Source organism: Brachyistius frenatus, unplaced genomic scaffold (assembly GCF_029030835.1).
Source record: "Brachyistius frenatus isolate BFR_SWC_R1_liver_20210118 unplaced genomic scaffold, ASM2903083v1 Contig_68, whole genome shotgun sequence".
In the NCBI taxonomy this organism is placed as follows: domain Eukaryota; kingdom Metazoa; phylum Chordata; class Actinopteri; family Embiotocidae; genus Brachyistius; species Brachyistius frenatus.
In genome coordinates, this window is record NW_027210667.1 from 1252501 (window position 1) to 1274703 (window position 22203).

General features: G+C 41.1%; 1 protein-coding gene across 3 annotated transcripts in view; it reads right to left on the minus strand.

Annotated features, from left to right (window-relative positions):
* stard13b (StAR related lipid transfer domain containing 13b) overlaps positions 1-22203 on the minus strand; it is a 56306-nt gene that overhangs the window by 22148 nt on the left and 11955 nt on the right. Inside the window, exon 4 of one of the 3 annotated variants that reach the window (XM_069707415.1) lies at positions 20544-20577. In XM_069707415.1, the coding sequence (XP_069563516.1) occupies positions 20544-20577 (34 nt within the window). Of the gene's footprint in view, positions 1-1504; positions 1723-7976; positions 8101-20543; positions 20578-22203 lie in introns of those variants that run through there. The other 2 variants (XM_069707418.1, XM_069707417.1) reach the window with 2 other exon arrangements.

Below are 22203 nucleotides of genomic sequence, written 5' to 3' on the forward strand. Positions count from 1 at the left end.
TCCCTTAAAATACTACTTCACTGGGATCCCTTGATTTTCATCAGGTCTGATGCTAAAATGCTGCTCGCCACTAGGAAAAATGTCACACTGCAAGAAAATTGCACAATTAAAGGCGTTCAATGCAAGTCAGAATCAAATAGTACAATTAGTGAAATCAGATAAGAAGATTACTTAAAATTGCAGAATTTTTATATTTCCACTTGAAGAAACGGCTTGATATTATGTGGGATGTATTTACTGTAGAGTTAAGACATTTACTGTGTATTTCAGTCTACGTTCTGATTGGAAAGATATAATTGTGTACATTCAGTGAAGTTTTAATTGCTCGTGTTATTGGAGAAAAAAACAGTTTTCCACGTTAATACGTTTCTTTGGTCGATGAAAACATGAAAAAAAAAACATGAAATTGAAGGAAATGTGAAGGCAATATTCATTATTAATAAAAATGAGTCAGCAAACATCACACACACACACACCAGAAAAACCAGTGTACCAACACAGCAGCTCCACGACATCTTCATGCATCAATCCGACGACAAGCTTTTACATTATCACAATCCAAAAACATGCCGTGTGCATTGCCTCGGTCCTCTGTGGGGATACAGGAAGTCTTACCCACACAATAGGCTGCATTATCTGACTCATGCTCTTGTCAGTGGGAAGAGAACTACGCCGTGCTGCAGAAGTTTTAGTGATGAAGCGTCCTCTGTTATGAACCGAGGCCACCCTTCGATCCGGAGTCAGGGTGTTCACACCTGAAGGAGGGAGTGGGAATGTGCATTTTGCCCTCTCTATTGTTATGTGTGCCCTGCCCCATTCCCGGACTCTAGGGAGTGACTTTAAATCTCCAGGTGAAGGTAAGAGGTTAAAGGTCTGGGAGAAAGCTGAATGGGAGGTCAAGCCCTGTTGTGTTCAAAAAGAAAAAAAACTTGACTATTGCTCTATTGGCTACACACAGCGGTCCACAAATGAGCTGAGGGCTCGTAAAACTGTCAGCCGAGACATTCATTCATATATCTTACTAACACTCTGGGCTGGCTGACTTCTTACATAACTGATCCTACAGCTTATCTCCAATCAGTGTTTGTTACAAGCAGTCAATACTAACAATTTACCAGCACTGCACCCTTGACTACCTTTTGGCCGAAGGTCAAGCACGGCTTTTTCTGCGGTGACAAACACAAACACACCATGTCACCAAGGCTTTTCAAAGAGTATTTCCAATAAACTCCACTATCAGCTGATCCCAAGTACAGCAAGTCCCTTGCTCAATTTGTCATGATGTCATCCTGCATTCATACACTTATATTCCCACGTACATGTGATATCTTATGACTACCAGCTTGCTTAGCTGTTAGTCAAGCATTCCTAAAGAGTGATGAATAGGGATTCATTTAAACAGCTGGCTCTTCAGCCACAGCTGAAAAAGAAAAGTGATTTCCAACCAAAAGACTGAACCGCCTGTCGGTCTGAGCTGTCACTTCTATCCAAACGCCTCTCCTACCTCCAGCAATCTTCTTGAGTAGTTGCTGCCTGGCAATGATCCTGCCCAGCCTGTAGCCCGAGCGCCTGCGGTGATGGTCCATTCTCAGGTAGATATCCTGAGTCTCAGGGGTCATACTCCCCAGACACTCGCTGCCTGTGGAGTCCGGGAGCTCCGGAAACATAACTGAAACACTGTGCCCCAAACAAGCCCTGACCACTGGCTGATACGCACTCAGCCACACACCGTCTCACCAGCAGAAAAACTTCACATACATGCGCAAAAAGCCTGAAGTGAGCTGAGAGGGACTGCACAGCAAAGCCTAGGGGGGGAGGAGTGCCAACGCGTCAGTGTATCTCAGCGAGTCATGTGACCACCCGGAGACCAATAGCATGGAAACAGTGGGAGTACTGCCCACCTTGCTGAGCTGAATTCAATGTCTGTGTGAGCGCTTGTCAACTTCCCCCTGCTCTGGAGGGAAATATAAATACCATCGGAATGCCTATGAACTGAGTAAGGAGAGCAGGAGTGGATGAAGAGGGCTGTGGGAGGGCTTAGGAAAATAGTGGCTTTTGGACCCGCCCTGCACTAGAACAACTCTTCTGCTGTTGCAGGTGCCAAATTTACTGGACCAGAGTGAGTCTGTGCCATTTTAGAGAAAGCTACAGCAAGGAGAGAGGGAGAGAGAAGTTGTTTTCCTGGGTGGAGGATACTAATGTCTGCTTCTCCACCCCCACCACATGACAACCCGGACTTCCAGTGACAGGAAGCCCTCTCAGTAGGTCTCCTCCAAGTGTCAGCTACTCAGGGCAAAAACAGATTTTGGTTTTAGAAGTCTAGCTCAGACTGCAGCATTTTATTCATCACTTCTGATGAAAATTAAAGCATGTAAACAAAAATGTTTACTCAGTTGCTTACTATTGTTATAATAACTTCTGTAAAAAGTATACAAACAGTCAATGTGCTTTTCCATTTTCTACTGACAGGAAGTGATTTAAAGCTGGAGTGCAGGATTTTGACATAGATATGACATTGACATTGCTAAACTTTTGGAGCAGCCTTTAACCAATCTGCATTGACCATTATATGCGCTGAAACTCTACCACCACTGCAACTACATTTGGAAAAAAAACTTGACTTCAGTGTAATCGCACTCATCCACTACACTGGTGGCTGATCAGTCCGCCCTATAGTGTCAGAGAAAATGCTAATGTGAACAAGGTTTCCACATTATAATCAAAGAGAAGGAAACTGAAGCTGTGAGTAAGATTTTATCAGGCGACATCCAAAGTGCTTACAGACATCGATCAAACTGAGGCTTTGAATGAAATGGATCATAAAAAGTTTCAGCAGGAGGAATTATACAAAGATACAATCACCAGATAATGGAAATGCTGTTATTTTATTTTATTTACTAGTGAATTCACAATATCTGTTTAGATTGTAATATGTGTTTTTGATGGGCCTTTTATCTTTCCAGCTAGTGGTAAAGCCCAAGATGAATTTCCTGTGAGTTAAACAATTATGTGAAAATTTGGCAACAGTTGCAACAGCAACTTACACGCTTTGGAACAATAACATACGTTAAGACTAAAACAAAACTTGCTGTGATTTAAAAGGCCACTTGTATCAGCCTGTATACTCCATTGAAACAACGACCTCCTCACACCTGAAGGGAAGTCCACCTCCGCACCAGGCAGCAGACCCACCCAGTGCCAATCAAGGCCCCTGCCACTCTCCTTATGACCATCCAGGACTCGGCATACAGGCTGGCCTGTTTAGTATAAGCATGGCGCCATAGAGCACAAGTGGGCAAGCAACCAAGTTAAACACAGCCCCTGTCTGTTCCTCTCCCTGGCTGGCAAAATCCACCCGAGCTTAAACTCACAAAGACCACAATTCAGCAGCACACTTCAGAGCCCGCTGCACATTTTCATAAACTTCTCCCAGGTTTAATGGCCCTCCCCACACCCTCAAGTGGAGCTATTTTAATCCGACACTGTTGCTTTTTAAAAGTAGTAGGTGATGGTGTGACACTATTCAGATGATTTCATTGGGCGGTGACACATTTTTTTTACACACACAAACACCTGTATTCATTCATCCTGTAAAAGGATCGCTTGAGGTGTCAGATGCAAAAATGAGTGGCAGCATGTTGGAAACAGTGTGAGCTCACTGAACCCTTTTCTGTGTTTTCTTCCTCCTCAGCTGGTCTAGACGGTGAAACGCATCGAATTACGGACTCAATAACCCGCTGCGATGTGACATTATAATGAATGACATTAATGGTGTCATCGTCTCTGTCTGGGTTCAAATACCTCGGCGGCGGGGATTGTGAAAGAGCCACCAGAGATGTCCTTGTGTTTAGCTTTGTGCTGCATGCCACGAACAAATCTGCAGTCTGTCCTTTGAGTGGAGCACTGGGACTCCAGCCCTTATCAGACTTGTTTCAACACGCCTCTGTCTGGGTTTCTGGGCTCAACTACTACACGACATGGCAACAGGAATCCAGACGCACATTACAGACACACAAACACACACCGAGGCTCTGCAAGAGGCTGGCCGGGTCGACAAAGTGGAGTTCAATGTTTATCGTAATTAAGACAATAAATGGTAAATAAATACCAAATAAAATTTTAGGAAAAAATTGAGAAGGAGGACGTTTTTTTGAGCTAATATTGGGAGTGAATAGACTTCATATCGCATCCAATTCATAGTGGCACTATCATTATGATGCAAGAGCATTTCAGCCTACTAGTTTCCATTCTAACACTGAGCTTCAGCCATGATGTGATTACAAAAGCTAAACTTTTGTTCTGAATCAGCTTGAGGCCACTGAAGATGAGCTCGGGGGCAGCAGACGTTGCTCTGATGTGGTTTGATTCAGCAGCAGACACATGTAATGTGCACTGGGCAGTCCTGGTTCTGGTGTGGCTATGTTTCCTGTGGTTAAGGCTTAAGAATAGCCCTAGTGTGACAGAACCTTTCCACCCCATGAGCCAGCGAATGTCTGAATTGTGAGCTCAGGTCTGGATGTAAATCTTGCTTTTCATATTGCAACACCAGTTGAGCTGCATATCCAAATTGAATAGGTGGTTGGGTCTGTGCTGCACACTTTTGGACTCATTACAATTCTAAACTGTTGACTGTGGACTGTATGTAAAAATGGATTCGGTTTCCAGGTCTGACAAGAGAAGCCAAAATTGGCATCATGAAAACCGTAAACACCGTTTTCAAAAACTGTCCCGACTCGTGGTGGGAAAACAGGAAGTGAACAGCAGTCTCCTGCACCCAAATCCACTTTTGTATCTACCATCAACCAAACCCACCTCCTCCTAATGAGGAAAAAGTCAGTATGTTGACGTCATCTGAACTGCATCACTTCTCCGGGACACCAGATTCTCTTATATAACCACTAGAAGTGGCTGGGTTTTAATCAGCCCCTTGCACAAGAGAGGTATGAGTTCATTTTCTGGAGGAAGACAGTCTCGCCAAGAACTGACTTACAGAAGATAACCACTAAGACCACTCTCAAGTTTCCACGTAACCAGATTACTGAAACACCTGTAGGAGTTGTAATAGATGCCCCGTGCTGCAGGGCAAAACGTACAATCTTGTGGTAGGATTGCTCCACGCAGCGTAGTTGCAACAGCATCTGCATTAAAAGTATAAACTGGTGACTGTTTTTTTTTTTTTAAAGATGAATGGTAAATAAAAAATAATTGATCTATGAGAGTTGAGAAATTGCTTCAACTCTATGTGAAACCCTTACACTGAGAAAAAATGTCAAGCATGTCTCCCTAAAATCAGTAAAAACGTTTTGATATGTCCGTATCTATATAACCAAGGACAGGTCACATGTATCAGTTTACTGCTACAGGTAATCTGTAAATAACATCCATTAATCACATAAAGCTCTCCACGTTTTTTTTTATGTTTTTCTTCTGCAGTGACCTTCAACTCTCAAACTCACTGAGTGAGGCAGCTTTCCAGGCAGCTTCCATCCATCAGTGTTTGGCTGCAAATAGGTCACCTCCAGCAATGTGACACATACATTTCTTTTGAATTTGGCCAAATGCATCTCTGCTGAGCACAAACTGCGATGTCAGTGGCCAACGAAATCTTGGGCAAATCTAGAGGTTTCTCTCTGATTTATCTGTTTTGGAAAAGAAAAGGGGGGGAGGGGGTTTCCTGCTGTATGTCCCAAATATCACATTCGGTATGCGTACTGAATCACCATAATCTACATATAGAAAAAAAAAAGTCAAGAATATAAAGTTATACCATTAATAGCTGGAAGGTAAAAAAAAAAATACTTCCATGCAACTTTCATGCAGGGATCAAAAAGGTAAAATGACATTCAAATCATTTTCCATCTGTCATCTGCTTGAGTCTGGTCTGTATATTTGTCCCCTCATCGTTCAGACCGTATATATCCAGCTGAAAGTCTCGGGACTGCAGAGGTGCATCACACATCACTGAGATATACACTGTATATGGAGAAGAATGATTCAAAGATGAATGTGTCAAATATCCAGACATCACAGGACTCAGCTGCTGCATCAGGGACGAGCCTTTAGCGGGCTACACAACAGAGCCAAGCCAGTATCAAACTTCATGCACTAAATACACGACTGTGGGAAAGTTGAACAGCAGCTTCGAATCCTGTTAAACAGAGAGAACACAACAGTGGGTTCTGACATATCACATAAAACATCTGGTCCCGATTTGTTTGACTTCAGCACTTAAACTCCGCCTGATGAAGACAAAGCTGCTCTGTAATTCATGCGGCTTTCCCACATGAGGCACTTGTGTGGCCAATCCACTGCACCGAGTGCTACACTGATGCAACTGCACAAAGGATTGACTTCAACACCTCATGCAACACTCTCAAGACCTTTTGATACAACCACTTCACCAGGGATCAACCTCCAAACCTTTAGTTTACTCTACAGGTCTCACTCAAATGCATCACAAAGTAGCTGGAAAAAAAAAAAGCATTGTGTACACTGAGTTGAATATTTGAATCCACATGACATTTCTTTCAAAATAGCTGCATCAATGCATGATAGCGGATGTCTTGAGTGTCATTTTTTTTATACACATTATACAATAAATAAAATGCTTGCTTTAAAAGACTTTACTGGGGAAAAATAAAGTTGGGTGTGACTGATCAGTCCTCGGCCGCACAACATGTCTTGTCATCCCGAGAGACAGCTGCATTTGTCCTCGGGTCAAAATGACCCGCAGCTGTGTTCAACCAAGTTCTATTTTATTTTTATATTTTTGGGGCTCATTGGTGACAATGAGGCTGTGAGGGTTATAATATAAAAATAAAATAGAACTTGGTTGAACACAGCTGCGGTTCATTTTGACCTGAGGACAACGGGAGGCTTAAGAGATTAAAGCAAATTTGTATAGACCATTTCATTGGAGTCCCATTGTCAGGAAACAGCTTGAGTTTATTTGCCGGCAGGTATCTGGATTATCAAATACAGCAATGAGAGATAAACTAGGGCTACACTATCTTAAAGGGAGTGACTGACAAGTATGTGCAGTATTGTTACACTGTATATTACTAATGGAAAAGTGAAATTTTAAGACGAGACAACAAATTTTAGATCATATAATCAAAACATATTAATTATGTTCTTCCTAGACCAATAAAACGAGTTTCATTTATTATTATATTGTTTAAATTTGCTCTGAGCACAATTATATAATAATACATTAAACTAATTGTATTGGTCTAGGAAGAGCATAATTAATATATGTGTATACTGAACATACTATTACATCACAAATCAAAAGGAAAAATTATCCAATTCTGTCCACTCTCACTCATCATTCATGGGCTTTCCATGTTGGAGATGTGCAGAAAAATGACCCATCAGCGCCCCTCTGCGGCATTACGAGGCTTATGCAGATTTGTAACTGAGCAAGTTGGTGCTGAAAATGAACACTAGATGTTTTTTTTATCTGCACGTGTTAGAAGTTGATGACATTGTTCAAACGCTGTTTTTAGTTCACTCACTCTACTCAAACTACAGATACCTTCAGTTCTATAACTACAAGAGTCACATTTTAATTTAAGGAAATTAAATCGGACCACATGCACACATTCAGTAATTTAACATCTACAGGTTTTAGGATAAAAATATATTAAAAAAAATAGTATTGCTTACTCTAATTATTGGATGAATCATTGACATATCAGGAGAGGGAAAAAAAAAAAAAATCCACCAATAGCAAACCAAATTAGCAGCCTACCTCATTCGTACAGCATCCTACTTTGTCCAAATTGCATCTCTTGGTTTTAATGCACACTACGGATTATGTCATTTTGATAAATGACCCCTCAAATTAAAAGTGACGCCGCAATTTAAAAAAAAAAAAAAAAAAACCGGGTTGATCTCTGTTTTCGCGGTGGTGGGTAACGCTTCCCTACACTGCTTTCAGCGGGCTCCAGGTGCGCCTGGAAAGGGTTACTGACCTGCCAGTCTCCGCTCTCTGACATTCTTCCAGAGTAAATCCCAGGCTTTGGATGTGGAGCTCCGCAGCTGCTCGCTGAAAGACCGCCGCAGATTCAGTTTCGCTGAGTTTCTTTTAGAAGTCATCTTAAATCCTCCACTCCGACATAATAATAAAATCCTCCTGGTCCCACACAAACCTGTTCGAATCTGCTACACAAATTCACTTTTTCCCGGTTACCACCTTCCTACAACAGCCGTAAACGTGACTTTGGTGCCCGGACTTCAAACGAAGTTGTCAACATTTTGAGAGGAAAAAAATAAATATATTCCGCTCGGTTAGAAATCAATGAAACGAGTAAAGATAGGAAAGTGACAGTAAAGCACCAAGACAGGCTTTCACACTTCACACCAGATGTGTGCGTGTGTGTATGCGTGTGTATTTGTGTGTGTGTGTGTGAAACGATTCAAGCACAGCGAGCAAGACAGCCGTGACGGGTTCACGTGCTGCAGGAAATATGGGAATTATCTGCCAGTTGAGCACATGATCCATCAAATAACACGGAAAATATGGCTGCAGGGGAGGAATAAAGAGCTTGGATGACTGATGGTAACAACAGATGGTCGCATTGCATAATTTTATAGTTTTGAATGGTGTATAATTATCATGTAGCTTATTGAATGAATATATATATATGACTGAAGCATTTGTTTATTATTAAATGTCACACATTTTATGACCCAACTAACACATTTTTGCAGCCATTTTATGATTTACCCCAGAGAGCATTCATTGCAGGTTTTCTTGACTTTGCAATGTTCTGTTAATAATATATTTTTTACAGAAACGGTAGGATATGTGAACAGGACTCACCTGGAGAACCATTTTTGGAAAACAGAATGTATACAAAAAACCTTCCACCCTATCTTCAGTAACCTTCTTGGTAAAAGAAGAAACTTGACAAACCTGACATAGTAAGCATAAATAATTCCAGGAAAAAGGTAACATTGAAAAAGACTAACAAAAAGATAAGAATATTAGCTGTTTAAAAACTGTCTACAGTTGCAAATAGCTGCAAATTACAGCTAATTTTGATGACCACAAAATACTGTATTAATGCTGTGATGTAGGACACATAAGCACAAGCCTTTAAAGTAGGATTTAGAGCTTTACGTAGAGCACCTGAAGGCATCACGAGCTGCAAACCATGCAACATCCCACCACCACAAATACACGCAGTGGACTACCCAAATGACACAATTCAAAACTGAGCAATCACATCTCACCTCATCATAATCCCCAAAACATTCAAACTAAACCACATTAAAAAATAAATCAAAGCAACATTAGAAAAATTCTGCTATGAGGAATCATATGTCTGTGGTGACAAGTAAGAGCTTTACTATGATATGACTTGATATAATCCCAAATTATTTTCTTTAAACTAATAATATAGTAAGATTTTTCCCTTGGTATTTTTACCTGCAGGCAGAATTTTTTATTTTTTTGTAGATGCTTCATATTTTGTCATTGACAAAGACCAATTTATCAACTATTATTAGGATTTTGACCTAATTTCACTCCAGGACGATGCTGTATATGATTTTAAAGCTTCAGCGAGTTCTTCCCAGGTAGGTTAAAGTAGGTCAAACCTTGGATTCAGTTTCAGGACTATTTACTTTCGTTGTTACAAAAACTTGCACCACAAAGCCAGATTAGAAAAAAGAAAAGAAAACTTCAGCTCAAGAACTAACATGATAAGGTCATCTATAAGGCTGCTGCTGCTGCTGCCTACAAGACAACAGCCTCAATAATCATACCATAATTATTTTAGGAATTTCCTCCTATTATTGTATGCCTATTCAGGCAGTGCATGACCTACGAACAGTGATATCATATCAGCCGAAATCATTTCTCAGTCACCAGCTGGGATTACTGTTATAACAGGTATAAATCCATTCTAAACACACAGAGTGACCAGTTGAAGATTGACAGTCTCTTAAATGAACAATCCTCTGACGACCTCAGTTTGCCCTCTCAGTATGAAGTGGAGGTAACATTACTTCATTTCAATAAAGAAACAGATCCCATTTGCCGCTGAGCACGACAGATGATTTACACATTATAGCGAGGTCACACAGACATCTCAGCACCAAAGGAGCGTGCAGACGAGGGGAGAATATTAATGAAGCGGCTCGGTTTTCCATTTGTTCTGTCCTGAAGTGAAATTATGTGCAGTCAGGAGGACCCGGAAACTGCAAGAAGGACACCCAGAAAACTGTGAAATACATATTAAATAAATAAAAATTTCAGTAAGCTGAAATACATATTTCAAGTTTCATGGCACAAACATCAAAGACTTTGTATGTGGCAAAACATCAAAAGTTTCTCATTCACAGTGACGGAAGTGAATAATACACAGCTTTTCATCTGCAGTTGAATCTAAGTGAATTTGTTATTTTAAGATTTAACAAGTCACAGGAGTGAAACATATGTGAGAAAATACAAACGCTGTTTTGGGTCCAGCAGCACTGGCCGCCGGTGATCGGCATGTTGCTATTTTCAGCCCCATTTGTTCAGACCTCAGGGCTAAAATGCAGCTTGGAGGACATAAAATACACAGACACACATACTTGTCAAGACAACCTGTCTCATTTGATCCTGTGACTTTTCAAGAAGGGTCAGGGTTAGGTCGAGTCAAGCGCCTAGTTTTCCGCTTGGTCATGTGAACCAGGAAGCCCACAGAGAGAAGGGTTGCATGTTAACGCATAAATTTAACACAAATATCAGGAGTCTATTAACGACCAAAAATAATACCGATGAGAAGTTTTTCATAAATGACTCTTAAACAATCCTCAAAACGTCATCCTCCTAAATCTTCTGTGGATATGAATCAAAAACCGGATAATGAAGAAGGACAAGATGTTGATGTTGCAAACGAGGCATCAATCTACAGACCTAATGACTGACAAGGCGGTAATTGACAGACAGACATACAATACTGTCCCTGTCAGCCCCCAGGAGTAAAAGTGATGGAGGAAGCGCAACAGCAAGGTTCTGACCTCTCTCGACATGAATCACCAGAGATGTAAACACAGCCCACTGCAGCACCTCCCTCCTCTAAGAAAAAAAAAAAAACAACACTTGCACTATAAAGATGAACATTATCATAAGGATCATTGTGGCTAGACAATGACTTAGCCTCTGGAGTGGACCTTGGCAGTGGAAGTAATTGCAGATGCAAGGAAAGGAAACATCAGTCAGCTTGAGAATGTTTTCTCTTCGCTGACTCACCCACTTGTTTGTTTTGGCCAGGCAGCTATAATAAAGCGCCAGTTTTCCCGTTTTCCCCGAAACACTGGCCCATTTTCTGGGCTATCGTTTTGTCCACTCTCTTGCTGCTTCTTTCATAAACACATACAGATAAACACACACATGTTTAGTTGTGCGCAAGTTATTTTCATTTCAATGTGTGTGTGTGTGTGTGTGTGTGTGTGTGTGTGTGTGTGTGTGTGTGTGTGTGTGTGTGTGTGTGTGTGTGTGTGTGTGTGTGTGTGTGTGTGTGTGTGTGTGTGTGTGTGTGTGTGTGTGTGTGTGTGTTGTCAACGTCCATGCCCGGTGACTGATGTGGAATGCTGTCCCATAGCTGCAGTGGGAAAATCCCAGATGTGAGGAAACTGATTTCTCCTCAGTGAATGGGTCATGTTGTTGGCCAGGAGGTCTTACACCAGGCCCCCTTGAAATGTCTGGGAGATTGCACTTCTCAGCCTAATGGAAACAAGGCTCGGCGAGTGGAGAGAGCTCCCCTCCAACTCCACCCCGGCCCCTGAGGGCTCGTCCTAGGCATGTGCTATAAATTTCCTGACCATATATTCCCCAGTCGAGTTCATTTTTCCAGAGGAGCCACACATGTGGTGTATATCTGGGTTTAGATTATGTGGTTGGGGAAGGAGGAGCTGACTTTGGTCCCAATCCATTAAAGTGACCACTAATTCTGTTTTCTTAGAGGGCTGCCTGTTGTAACGTCATGGTTTCTTCCTGTAGTGAACGCTGTTCTTTAGGGAATCATTAATTCCCAAATAGATGATCAATTATCACATCTATTAAAAAAAAAAAAAAAAAAATGAAACATAAACTGCAGAATTTATATGTTTATCTACATCTTCTCATTGCAGTGGTTTGTTACACAACTTGACTTCTTGTATTAAACTACAACATTAAGTGAGGTGAAAATAGAAGAAACTCAAAAGTTGTTTTAAGTGTGTAGAAGTGAGAGCATGTAGGGGTCAAAGTTTGTATAAAGAGGCTTGAAGAATGTAAAACGGGCATGACAAGCGTACGTGGCCATTGTTTAATTGAATGACAAAGCATGTAATGCTGTCAGGTCTGAACGCGTTAAGGCTGCATTGCCCACAAAAATGCATGGGAAAACATTTACACCACTGTCCAGCACCTGGTTTCTATTAGCGCAATGAGGGTTTAATCATAGAGGTATATTTCTCCCTCGATCACTCTCACCCCCTCAATTTCTCTCCTTTTTTCTCAGAGTTAGCAAATGTAAAAAAAAACTAATGTTTTATTGATTTTGAGTCGTGTTTTATGGCTTTTTCCTCACCTCGGACTAATTCATATGGCCTTTGTGAAACGTGCATCAGGTTCAAAGCAATCACCAATAAATACAGCGGACAGGATAACTCTTTATGTATCACATCCCATGATACACTGGAGCATGACATGAGCCGCTATGAAACAAATTCAAACAGGAAGTTGATGTTTATATTTCCAGATGAGCATTGTCCCAAGAGAGAAACCTTAGTTGAGATTGAAAAAAAAAAAGCCAGCTGCTTAAAATTAAACCTACAGTACGGAATTGTAGTCTCCTGTCCAGTGACAAATGTCTAACATCTATGTGAAGTCATTACAGTTTTGCTTCCAAAGCTGCTACTCATGATGGTGATAAATAAAAGTTACACAAAACCTTTGAGAGAGTTCGCTCAGACCACATGTTTACAAAGTGGGTTAAAAACATGGAAAAATAAATCATGTTTAACTGCCGCCACCCTATGACAAAGATAACTGTGTCCTTTTATTTTTATCTCTCTCTCTCTCTCTCTCTCTCTCTCTCTCAGAAACATCAGGATATGAATGATACGTTTTATTAATGATAAAGTGTGGACTCACTGCATCAACCTAATCCATTGCCAACCCTTCTGCTCAACTCATCATCCGTGATAGGCTGGAACTACAGTGCAGGTATTGTTTTCAAACTAAGACACAAACAATTCCTGCTGGGCGCTTAAGTTTTAAAGCCGGTGTGCAGAGAGGATGCAGGAAGTCTGCTATTGCTCTTTGATTACTGAGCCAAATTGTTTAATCAGATCTGAAACCACAAGAAAGCCGCGGTGCAACACTGCCCCGGGACAGAGCCTCTTTTAAACAGCACGCTGGCTTTTTTTGTTATCTGGGTACAGGTGGAAGTGAACAGCTCTGTAAATCTCCAGTGGCACGGCTACCCGCGGCCCTGCTTCAGCGCAGAAAGACACAACGTTTGGTGTGAGCCGTGCCACGCGCTCGGCCAACCTGAGGATGCTGCAGACGAGGGCTGCGGGCCCGGCGGAGGAGCAGACTTCTTGCCTCCCTGCAACATCTGGAATCTCTGTGGTTTATGTGGGAAATTTTGGGAGGCCAGTGAAAGAGCCAATGCAGTTATTGTATCCAAACCGACCCTGCGGAAATGTTCTTGGCTTGGAAACTGTGTGTGTACGCAGGAAAACTGAGGTATTACAAAGTGGAGCACCAGATTTGATAAAGCTTTGGATGAGGATGAAGTTATTGTTTGGATTCATTTCCAGCGAAGTGGTGAGCATTCACAGGAAAGGTACATACACACAAAAGGAGATAGCAGGAGGTGAGTGTGTCGACTGTTCAGCCACTTACATCCTGGTGTGGGACCCTGAGGTAGTGTGGTCCTTCCTGGCTCATTACTTCCTAAATCTTGTTTCTGCCTTTCTTCTCAGTTGGCAGCTGAGTGCTGGACCAACCTGTTAGCTTTTGTGTTGCTTCACACACACACACACACACACACACACACACACACACACACACACACACACACACACACACACACACACACACACACACACACACACACACACACACACACACACACACACACACACACACACACACACACACAGTGATTGTCCTCTTACAACTGACACGGCTGCCCACGTTTCCTTCCACTTAGTTTACAAAATCCAGGCATAAATTCCTCGACACACAGAAAACAAAGTTGTTCCCCAAAGGATTTATTGATTGCTCCTTATCTAACTGCCAGTATGTGGGTGTAATTGGGAATCTGAACAATAAGCCTGAAATTATAGACTTAGAATTACATAGATAGTTTTTGTCCAAACAACTCTATGAACACACACAAATATTGCACAATAATAGGATCAAATCAGATGATTTATGCCCAGGGATCATGGAAACTGGAGAACATGATGATTTCATTCAGTGTACGGGCCTTGAAGGCATTATTAAAGGATATTATGTGCCATTGCATATGTGATAGCAACAATGATTGCAATGAAATTGTTGAAATTGCAATAAAAACGTGAAAAGATTTCAGAGCGGGTTAACCAGATAGTTCCCTAATGTTTTCACAACCTTGACAAATTACTGTGTATACAAAGAAAAGTCCAGAAATACTACCAGGCTTATTTTTTCCCCTCTCGCTTTCCCTGTCAAACAGCCGAGCTGGCCTCTGCACTCAGGAAACCACAAGTAATTTTCCATCTTTCCATGTGTGGAATTTTTTATGCACTCGTCATGCCAGCAGCACCCTTTATAGTCAGAGCTGCATCTACAAATGACGACTTGCTTGTAAATTTAGAACATGATGTCACTGATCTGGCACCTGTCAGGCAACGGGTAGACAGGGAGCAGAAATAACGGCACAATCTCGTGAAAATGAATTTTCAATGCAGCTTTAAATTAAGACGTTTCACAAAGTCCAGGTCTGTCAGTTAGAGCACATTCAAAATGTTTGGCTGTATTCAAACACTGCAAGGGAAAAATATGTGTTGTTGCCATTTCTCCGCAATATCAAAGCCACTTTAAAAAAAAAAACACATATTCTTCAGGGCAAGACAGACTCAATGACACATCTTGTTTTTAACCAAGTTAAAAAATAAATCCTGTGATGTGTCCTAAAATTCCTTGTATTCCGATAATTTGACATTTTTGTTCCCTGTTTATCCAAGATTACACAAACCTGTTTTATAATCTGACTCCGTCTTTTCTATAGATAGTTCGATTATGACGTTTTTGAGACAGCGCTAATACAAATCGAGAAACCCTAAATATGTACAGCGGAGACATAAAAAAAGCCTCCACGAGTGTGTGCAATTCTTGAAAAATTGTAAAAAGAGCCCCTTTTTAAAAAATGATCTATTCTTTGGCCTCCCCTTGAGAACAATGTGACACTTAGCTAAGTTTGGACCTTTACTATCACAACAAAAAAGACTTCGTAATAAAAACAGCAGTGAGGTCAGAGTGTAGCGGAGGCCAACGAATTACAACAGAGTTAACATTCCCTCCTACAGATCAAAACATCTGATTTTAATATTCACCCCACCAGCCCGCTTCTCTTGTATATGTTCTGATTAAAACTACGTAGGTGTCAGGCTATGTCATCCGTTCCTCGCTTTTTGCCACGAAGCTCTTGCGATGTGTATATCACAGTCCGTAACAGGTCTCCAGAGAGAGATTGCAGCTGTCTGAGGTCACAGTCGGCCTCCAGCAGCAGGCAGCGACCCTGGGTGAGACTGGAGCTCAGGGCTCCGAGAACAGCTGAGGAACATGCAGGAGTCAAAAAAACAGATAAGACAACCCTGCTGTAACACATTAGTAGCCACGGACATTATATAATACCCATTGGTGATTCATCTATTGCTGGACTAGTGATTTATGATTGCAGTGTAAACATGGGGCCCCAAAGAGGACTCAGTTTACAGTGAGAAGGATTCTCATATTGTTCAGTCTCATACTGTGGGAGTCATGAGTAACGCTGGTAAATCGTTGTAGCTCTACTGTGCAATTAATCCAAATTATCAAGACCTGTTTAAATGTTTTGTTTGTGCCAAGTGGAATTTAACAGGGAAGAGAACTCAACATTGTCATGTCAGCTGTTTACTGTTAATCATGTATCAAAGAAAACATCTGTGATGATGTTTCATATAAATGAATTACATTTTTACATTCTGATATCTGGGTCCTGTACCACAATGAAAGTTCCATTTAGTCGGTCTCTCTCTGGGTAACCTGGCTTCACTGAGCCTAACATACGTGATCCTGAGTAATGGGCATCACAAAGCCAGTTATCTGCTGGCTCTGTAAATTGTAGGTTTTTCCATCCAGCAATGATCCAGCTGCGATCTTCGTCTCTCCTATGTGAGGAAATAAAAAGTTCACTGTTCTCTTGACCCGGTAGAAACTGATTAAAATTTTAAAAGTGCTTGATGATACAATTATCTGTAAAGTGTTTGCCATTTAAGTGAGCCAAAAAATAAATAAAAATGAAATGCTTAGAGTTGTCATGTTGACATTTGTTTCACATCAACTAAAAGCCTTGTTTTGATCCACCACCATTTGCCGTGTTAGTTTCTGCTTTAAACATTAATACAAACACAATATTTCCTGTATCCATTTCATTTACTACTTACTTACTGAAAGCCTTCTGGCTCTTCAGCAGAGAAAAACCCTTCATTTCTTGACAAGCTTTTCAGTGTGAAATATTTGCAGGAATAACACTTTAGAGGAGTGATACAGAACAACAGCGGAAAACCACAGGATTATATTGTTGACTTTATTAAACTAAAGCGATGGAAATATATATTACTAACTTTGTATGTAAACTTGCCATCGTGGAAACATTGGTTACACAACCTTAGAAAGGAGCCACAACTTAACTGTGCGCACACCTGCTCATGAACTTCAACAAATACTATTACACCTCTGACACTGATATACACTGTATATTATTTGGTGTCTATATGTCTCTCTCACAATTTGCCTTATTGCCTCTTATAGTCTAATACTATGTGGGTTCAGTGTGCAGACAGTCTACTTCTACTTAACTAAATGTAGAACAGAATGGCCATCTATTTAGATAATCCCCTGCAGTAAACTATAACAAGTTATATTTCAATGGGAACATTTTCTGTCAAAGGGCACAAGATTCACTTCCCACACATTCACTACTTACTTCATCTCAATCTCTCAGTCTGGAGCACCTGCCAAAGTCATATATTTCACTTCCAAAGCATGTGGCTTGATTAGACAGAAATGAAATGAGAATTGATAAAGGCCCAAAGGCTGCATTTGGGAATCCATCACCAGGTGACGCTAACCACTGACTCAAAAGGGGAAGAAATAGCAAGACTGAAACACTCAAAACATCCTTTCTCTGGCTTTTCCCAAGAAGTCATTTACACCTTACAAATAGAAAGAAGTCTCCAAAGGGACTCACAGAGTTTCCTCTTTGTTTTTCTTATAATCAACCGCAAGAGATTTCCACATTGAAAGTACATTAGCATATTTATTCAGAGAGGGGATCTGTGTAAATGCACACAGTCTGTTTGAAACCTCAGAGGCTGAGAGGGAAGCCTCAGCCTGACAGTTCTGGGCCAGAGAGTGCTGTTTAAGCCGTACTTGCGTTATTTTTCTTCAGCCTGGCATTCGGAAAGGTGATGTTTATCATAACAAAGCACATGACCTTGTATTTATGCAAGTTAAAAGTCACTGAGTTCTGCATAACTGCTTGTCCTTGGACCCTGTCACCCTCTCTGTGTGTCGATAAACTCTCCGCTGAAATTTTTGTTTTCCTGCCCACAAATACAATTACAAAATATACTAATATATATTAGCTGTGCCCAAAATCCTGACCACGCCCTTTACAAAACCTTGTCTCCCTGCTATTAAATACATGTTTTAGTTGAGACTGATAAAGGCTGCTTCCTCCTCCTTATCTGTACAGTTCTCTGACAGGAACCTGGCGGGATACGCAGCTTTCAGCATTCGAGTGTTACGGCGGATTCATTAATTCAATGATTAATGTCAGTCAGCAGGGTTTTGAGGATGAACACAGTTGACCCCTCTCACCAGAGGAAGCCATTAATTAGAGACTGTAGGGGATAGATTTCAAGTTACACTGTGTGAGAAGGAATAAGGTACTCTTGGTTCATCATCTACTCGAGACTTGAAAAATGCTCCATAAACGTTGACTAATGCTTTCAGAAAATAAACATTTGAGATTGAGGATTAAGCTTTTTTTTTTTTTCCCTCCTCCATGGACCAAATCTTCTCTGAGCATATCCATATGTACTTTTAGATTGGAGCTGTGGGTTTTCTTTTCCGCCCCAGGAAAAACAAGGCACGTCACAAATGATCTTAAATAACAAAAATAATAATAGCAGCAAGTGGGAAGAGGTGGTTTTAGAATCTCTGCTCGCAATCAGAATTCAAGACTAATAAACGCAATGCAAAAATGAGTAAAATATTAACAACTGAGATAAAGGTGAATTGTTTTCAATACACAATTTGAAATGGATGTACTTTCTCTGTAAAGTCTTTAATGGCTTCCTACGTGTTACATGACAAGTGACGGCTGATAAAAAATGGTGTGTGTATAGAAGTCATGCACGTATGAGCGTAAAACAAATACACTGAACATTTACAACACAAAATAGCAAGTTTTCTCACTGCTGGCTTTCTATTTTGGAACTGGACCCAAAGAATGTGCTTTCCCCTCCTGGACAATGTCAATTTAATGAGGTGGACAGAGTTGTTATGGTGGACGCTGAGAACCATCTGGCCGTCTCGTATTTGTGTCTTAAAAGAGGTTTCCACAGTCCAGCTGTAAAATACAACCAGGGAATATCACACCTAATGCGTTCTGACTCTCTGCCAGCTTTGTCTTTTTTACATTATCATTCTCAAAGTCATTTTATTGTTGGATTCAGTTTGAAACAATTTGTAGATTTCATTTACTTCATGACAAAATAAAGTTGACAGTGCCACCGTGTCTGGGCAGGTTTATATCAGCCAAAATAACCACCTAAAATATGTATTCATAAATGTAATAGAAGTGAACATCCTAGTTGTGTTGGCAAATTTGTTGATGTTATTCACCGTGGTCTCGCACTCAGGTTTCCAAGAATTACCATGACATGCGATTGGTCAGAGCACAAATTTCATACATGCCAGTGGACCACACATTAGTTAACTGCTTCATAAAAATGACACGGAATATTTCCAGACCACAATGTCCACTTGTGCAGTACCATCATGTACAACTGAGGTCATGTGAGAATGCAACCTGAGTCTAAAATGGCATCTGTCCAAATCCCGCAGCTGCCCCCCAAGGGCCACATCACACCAGGCCAAATATTTCCCCTCAGCAAAAGAGAAACAATGATCTGGCACGCTGCCTAATTTTAACTGCGTCCCTCCAAGAGACCAATATATGAAAGGCCTTTAAAATAAGAGACTGTGCATATGGACATTCTCTAGACACCGGCTGGGAGGGAGGGAGCAGACACCTGTGGCCATCAGTCTTGTTAACATTGTCTGGGGCCTGAGCGATGCCCCCATGCAGGCACAGCGCAGCATCAGCCAGCTTGGAGATTTTTCTAATGTGCCAGACAGAAAACAACGATTGGATGACAGTACACTGACTGCAGAGCGAGACTGAAGGCTCCTTTAAGATCAACTGAATGAGACATAAAGTTCTAAGTTATCCAAGATAGATATGTGTGTGTGTGTGTGTGTGTGTGTGTGTGTGTGTGTGTGTGTGTGTGTGTGTGTGTGTGTGTGTGTGTGTGTGTGTGTGTGTGTGTGTGTGTGTGTGTGTGTGTGTGTGTGTGTGTGTGTGTGTGTGTGTGTGTGTGTGTGTAAAAGAAAATAACTTCCACAGTGTCCGATCCTTTTCCTATACCATTTCTAATTGTTATTTCAGGGCAGAGTAAGCAAAAATGATGTCATGTACAAGAGGATCTGCTGCTCCTCAACCTAAATCTTTTCTCAGTGACTCAAAGCAAACAGAAATGGGAAAGAGAGATCGAGCACCCTGAAATCAGTGCAAAGTCTGCATTTTCTGGATGTTTCCTTTCAGTTCTATTGTTTTTAAATGTTATTACCTTTTCCATTCAATGCAATAAAGTGCAAATACCCTGGGGAAAGTGTGCTGATATCCACAAGATGAGCATTTCTTGAGCTTTCCAACATCCATTTAGTCATCCATTTTCTCTACAAACGTTTTATGGCCACTGGGTGCTATCCCAGCATGCACCTAGCAGGGAGGAAGACCAACACCCTGGATGGGTTACCTCTCCATCACAAGCTCAAGACAGACAAAAGACACACTTTCCACTCAACCTGAAGTGCATGTGTGTCGAAATATGCACTTAGATAAAGGATTAGAGATACATATTGGCTTCTTTTTATGTGAATGGTTTAAGAGTGCAGCAAAAGCCTTTTACATCAAAAGCTGAGGGGAGACACAAAAAAAGAAAAAATAATATCTTACCTGCACCTGCTGCATTGGTCATCTTATTGAACATCTGCAAGACAGAGGAAAATAGCAACAGATCAGTAACTGTATTAAGTTGCTATATACTCATCAACAGGTTTTGGACAGCTGAAACCATGAAACACGGATATCTCAGTGATAACAAATAAAATTACTTTGGTTTTTACTTGAATTTAGATCAACTTTAAAAGCTAAAAAAAAAAATCTGTCCCCATTTTTTGGCTGTGAAAAGCAGCAAGAGACACACACCCAGTTCGTAGGACTCAGGAATAGAGGATGTCTCCCTGTTTAATTCAATCACAGCAATCACTGCTGTGATGACAAAGTCAATAAAGACTGGCCACAGCATCAATGGTGGCATGATACAGCACTTATTAACTCAGAGGCTGATATGTTGCTCATTAGCCGGCTGCTCTCAATAATCTGTTGTCGCTGCAGTGGTGAGAACTCTGGAATCAAGAAAAACCAACAGGTGCTCAACATCTGAAGAAAAGTCTTTTATTAGATACTTTCTTTTGGATACTGCAGTAAGTTTCGGAAAAGTGACGTATGTTTGTATTAGCGGAAAAGAAAAGAGGTGATAATACATGTTACTTGTCACTGCCAAAAAACAATAGATGACTATAGGCTTTATACTTACTTAAAACGGTGGGAAATAGAGGTCCATGATTTGAATTTGTAATTTGTTAGTGAATAAAATGACTGCAGAGGCCAAAGGACTTGAAATCTTTTCCTGGTCTGAACTAGTCAGGATGGCTTCCTCTCTCTTGCCCAACTCTTTCCTCTATTTCCCCTCTGTGGCCCACTGGTCTGATTTATGCGCTTGTTTTCTTGCCCCGTTTCCACATTTCTCCCTGGCAGAGACTAAATGCTGCAGAAACTCCCAAGATGGCCTTCTGCAATACTGTTGACCCTCCAACATGACTGTCAGTTGGCGTTCAGCCCATGTTGCGCTAAATTCTATCAACATATCTGCAAAGGCTTTTATAGTTAAACCGGCCTAAAGACACGGAGTTAGTCTTGTAATGCATGTTTCAGAAAGGCTGTGGGCCCGCAGTGCTGTCATGGCAACAGAAACGCTTGCAGTGTAAAGAAGCACTTGGCTGGATCAGCAACCTATGTGGCTGCAACTTTACTGTGACAGCAAAAACAACCTGATTGGCTGGATTAAACAGGTGGTTTTTTTTTGTAAACTAGCAGTTTTTGTTAAAATGCTGTTTGACACTTTAAGCACACAGCAAATGGGGTCAATGGACAGCGGGCATAATTTATTCAGATGAGTAATACGATTTAAAGTGGGGAGGGAATCACAGCCAACAGATTCCTGGCAGGTTTCAGCCTTGAACTACCAGGGTTACCCATGTAGCTCTAGGGTCAACAAGCTTGACCGCTCAGTTACCTCTAAGCACAAAAATCCCAACTCTCTGAGAGAAGCAGGGAAACAAGTAAAATACAAAAACAAGTCATAAAAGTACGACTCATACCCTTATGTGTGTATTTTTACCTCTGTTTAAACATAGAAGACTTGAGCGGGGCCTCTGAAAACGTATGTATCCGACATTATTGACTGTGAAATTTGGCACAGTCCGGCAGAATTTCATCGCATATCTAAACCCTTCTGTAACAGAGTTCAAAGACTGGTTTTAATGTACAGACA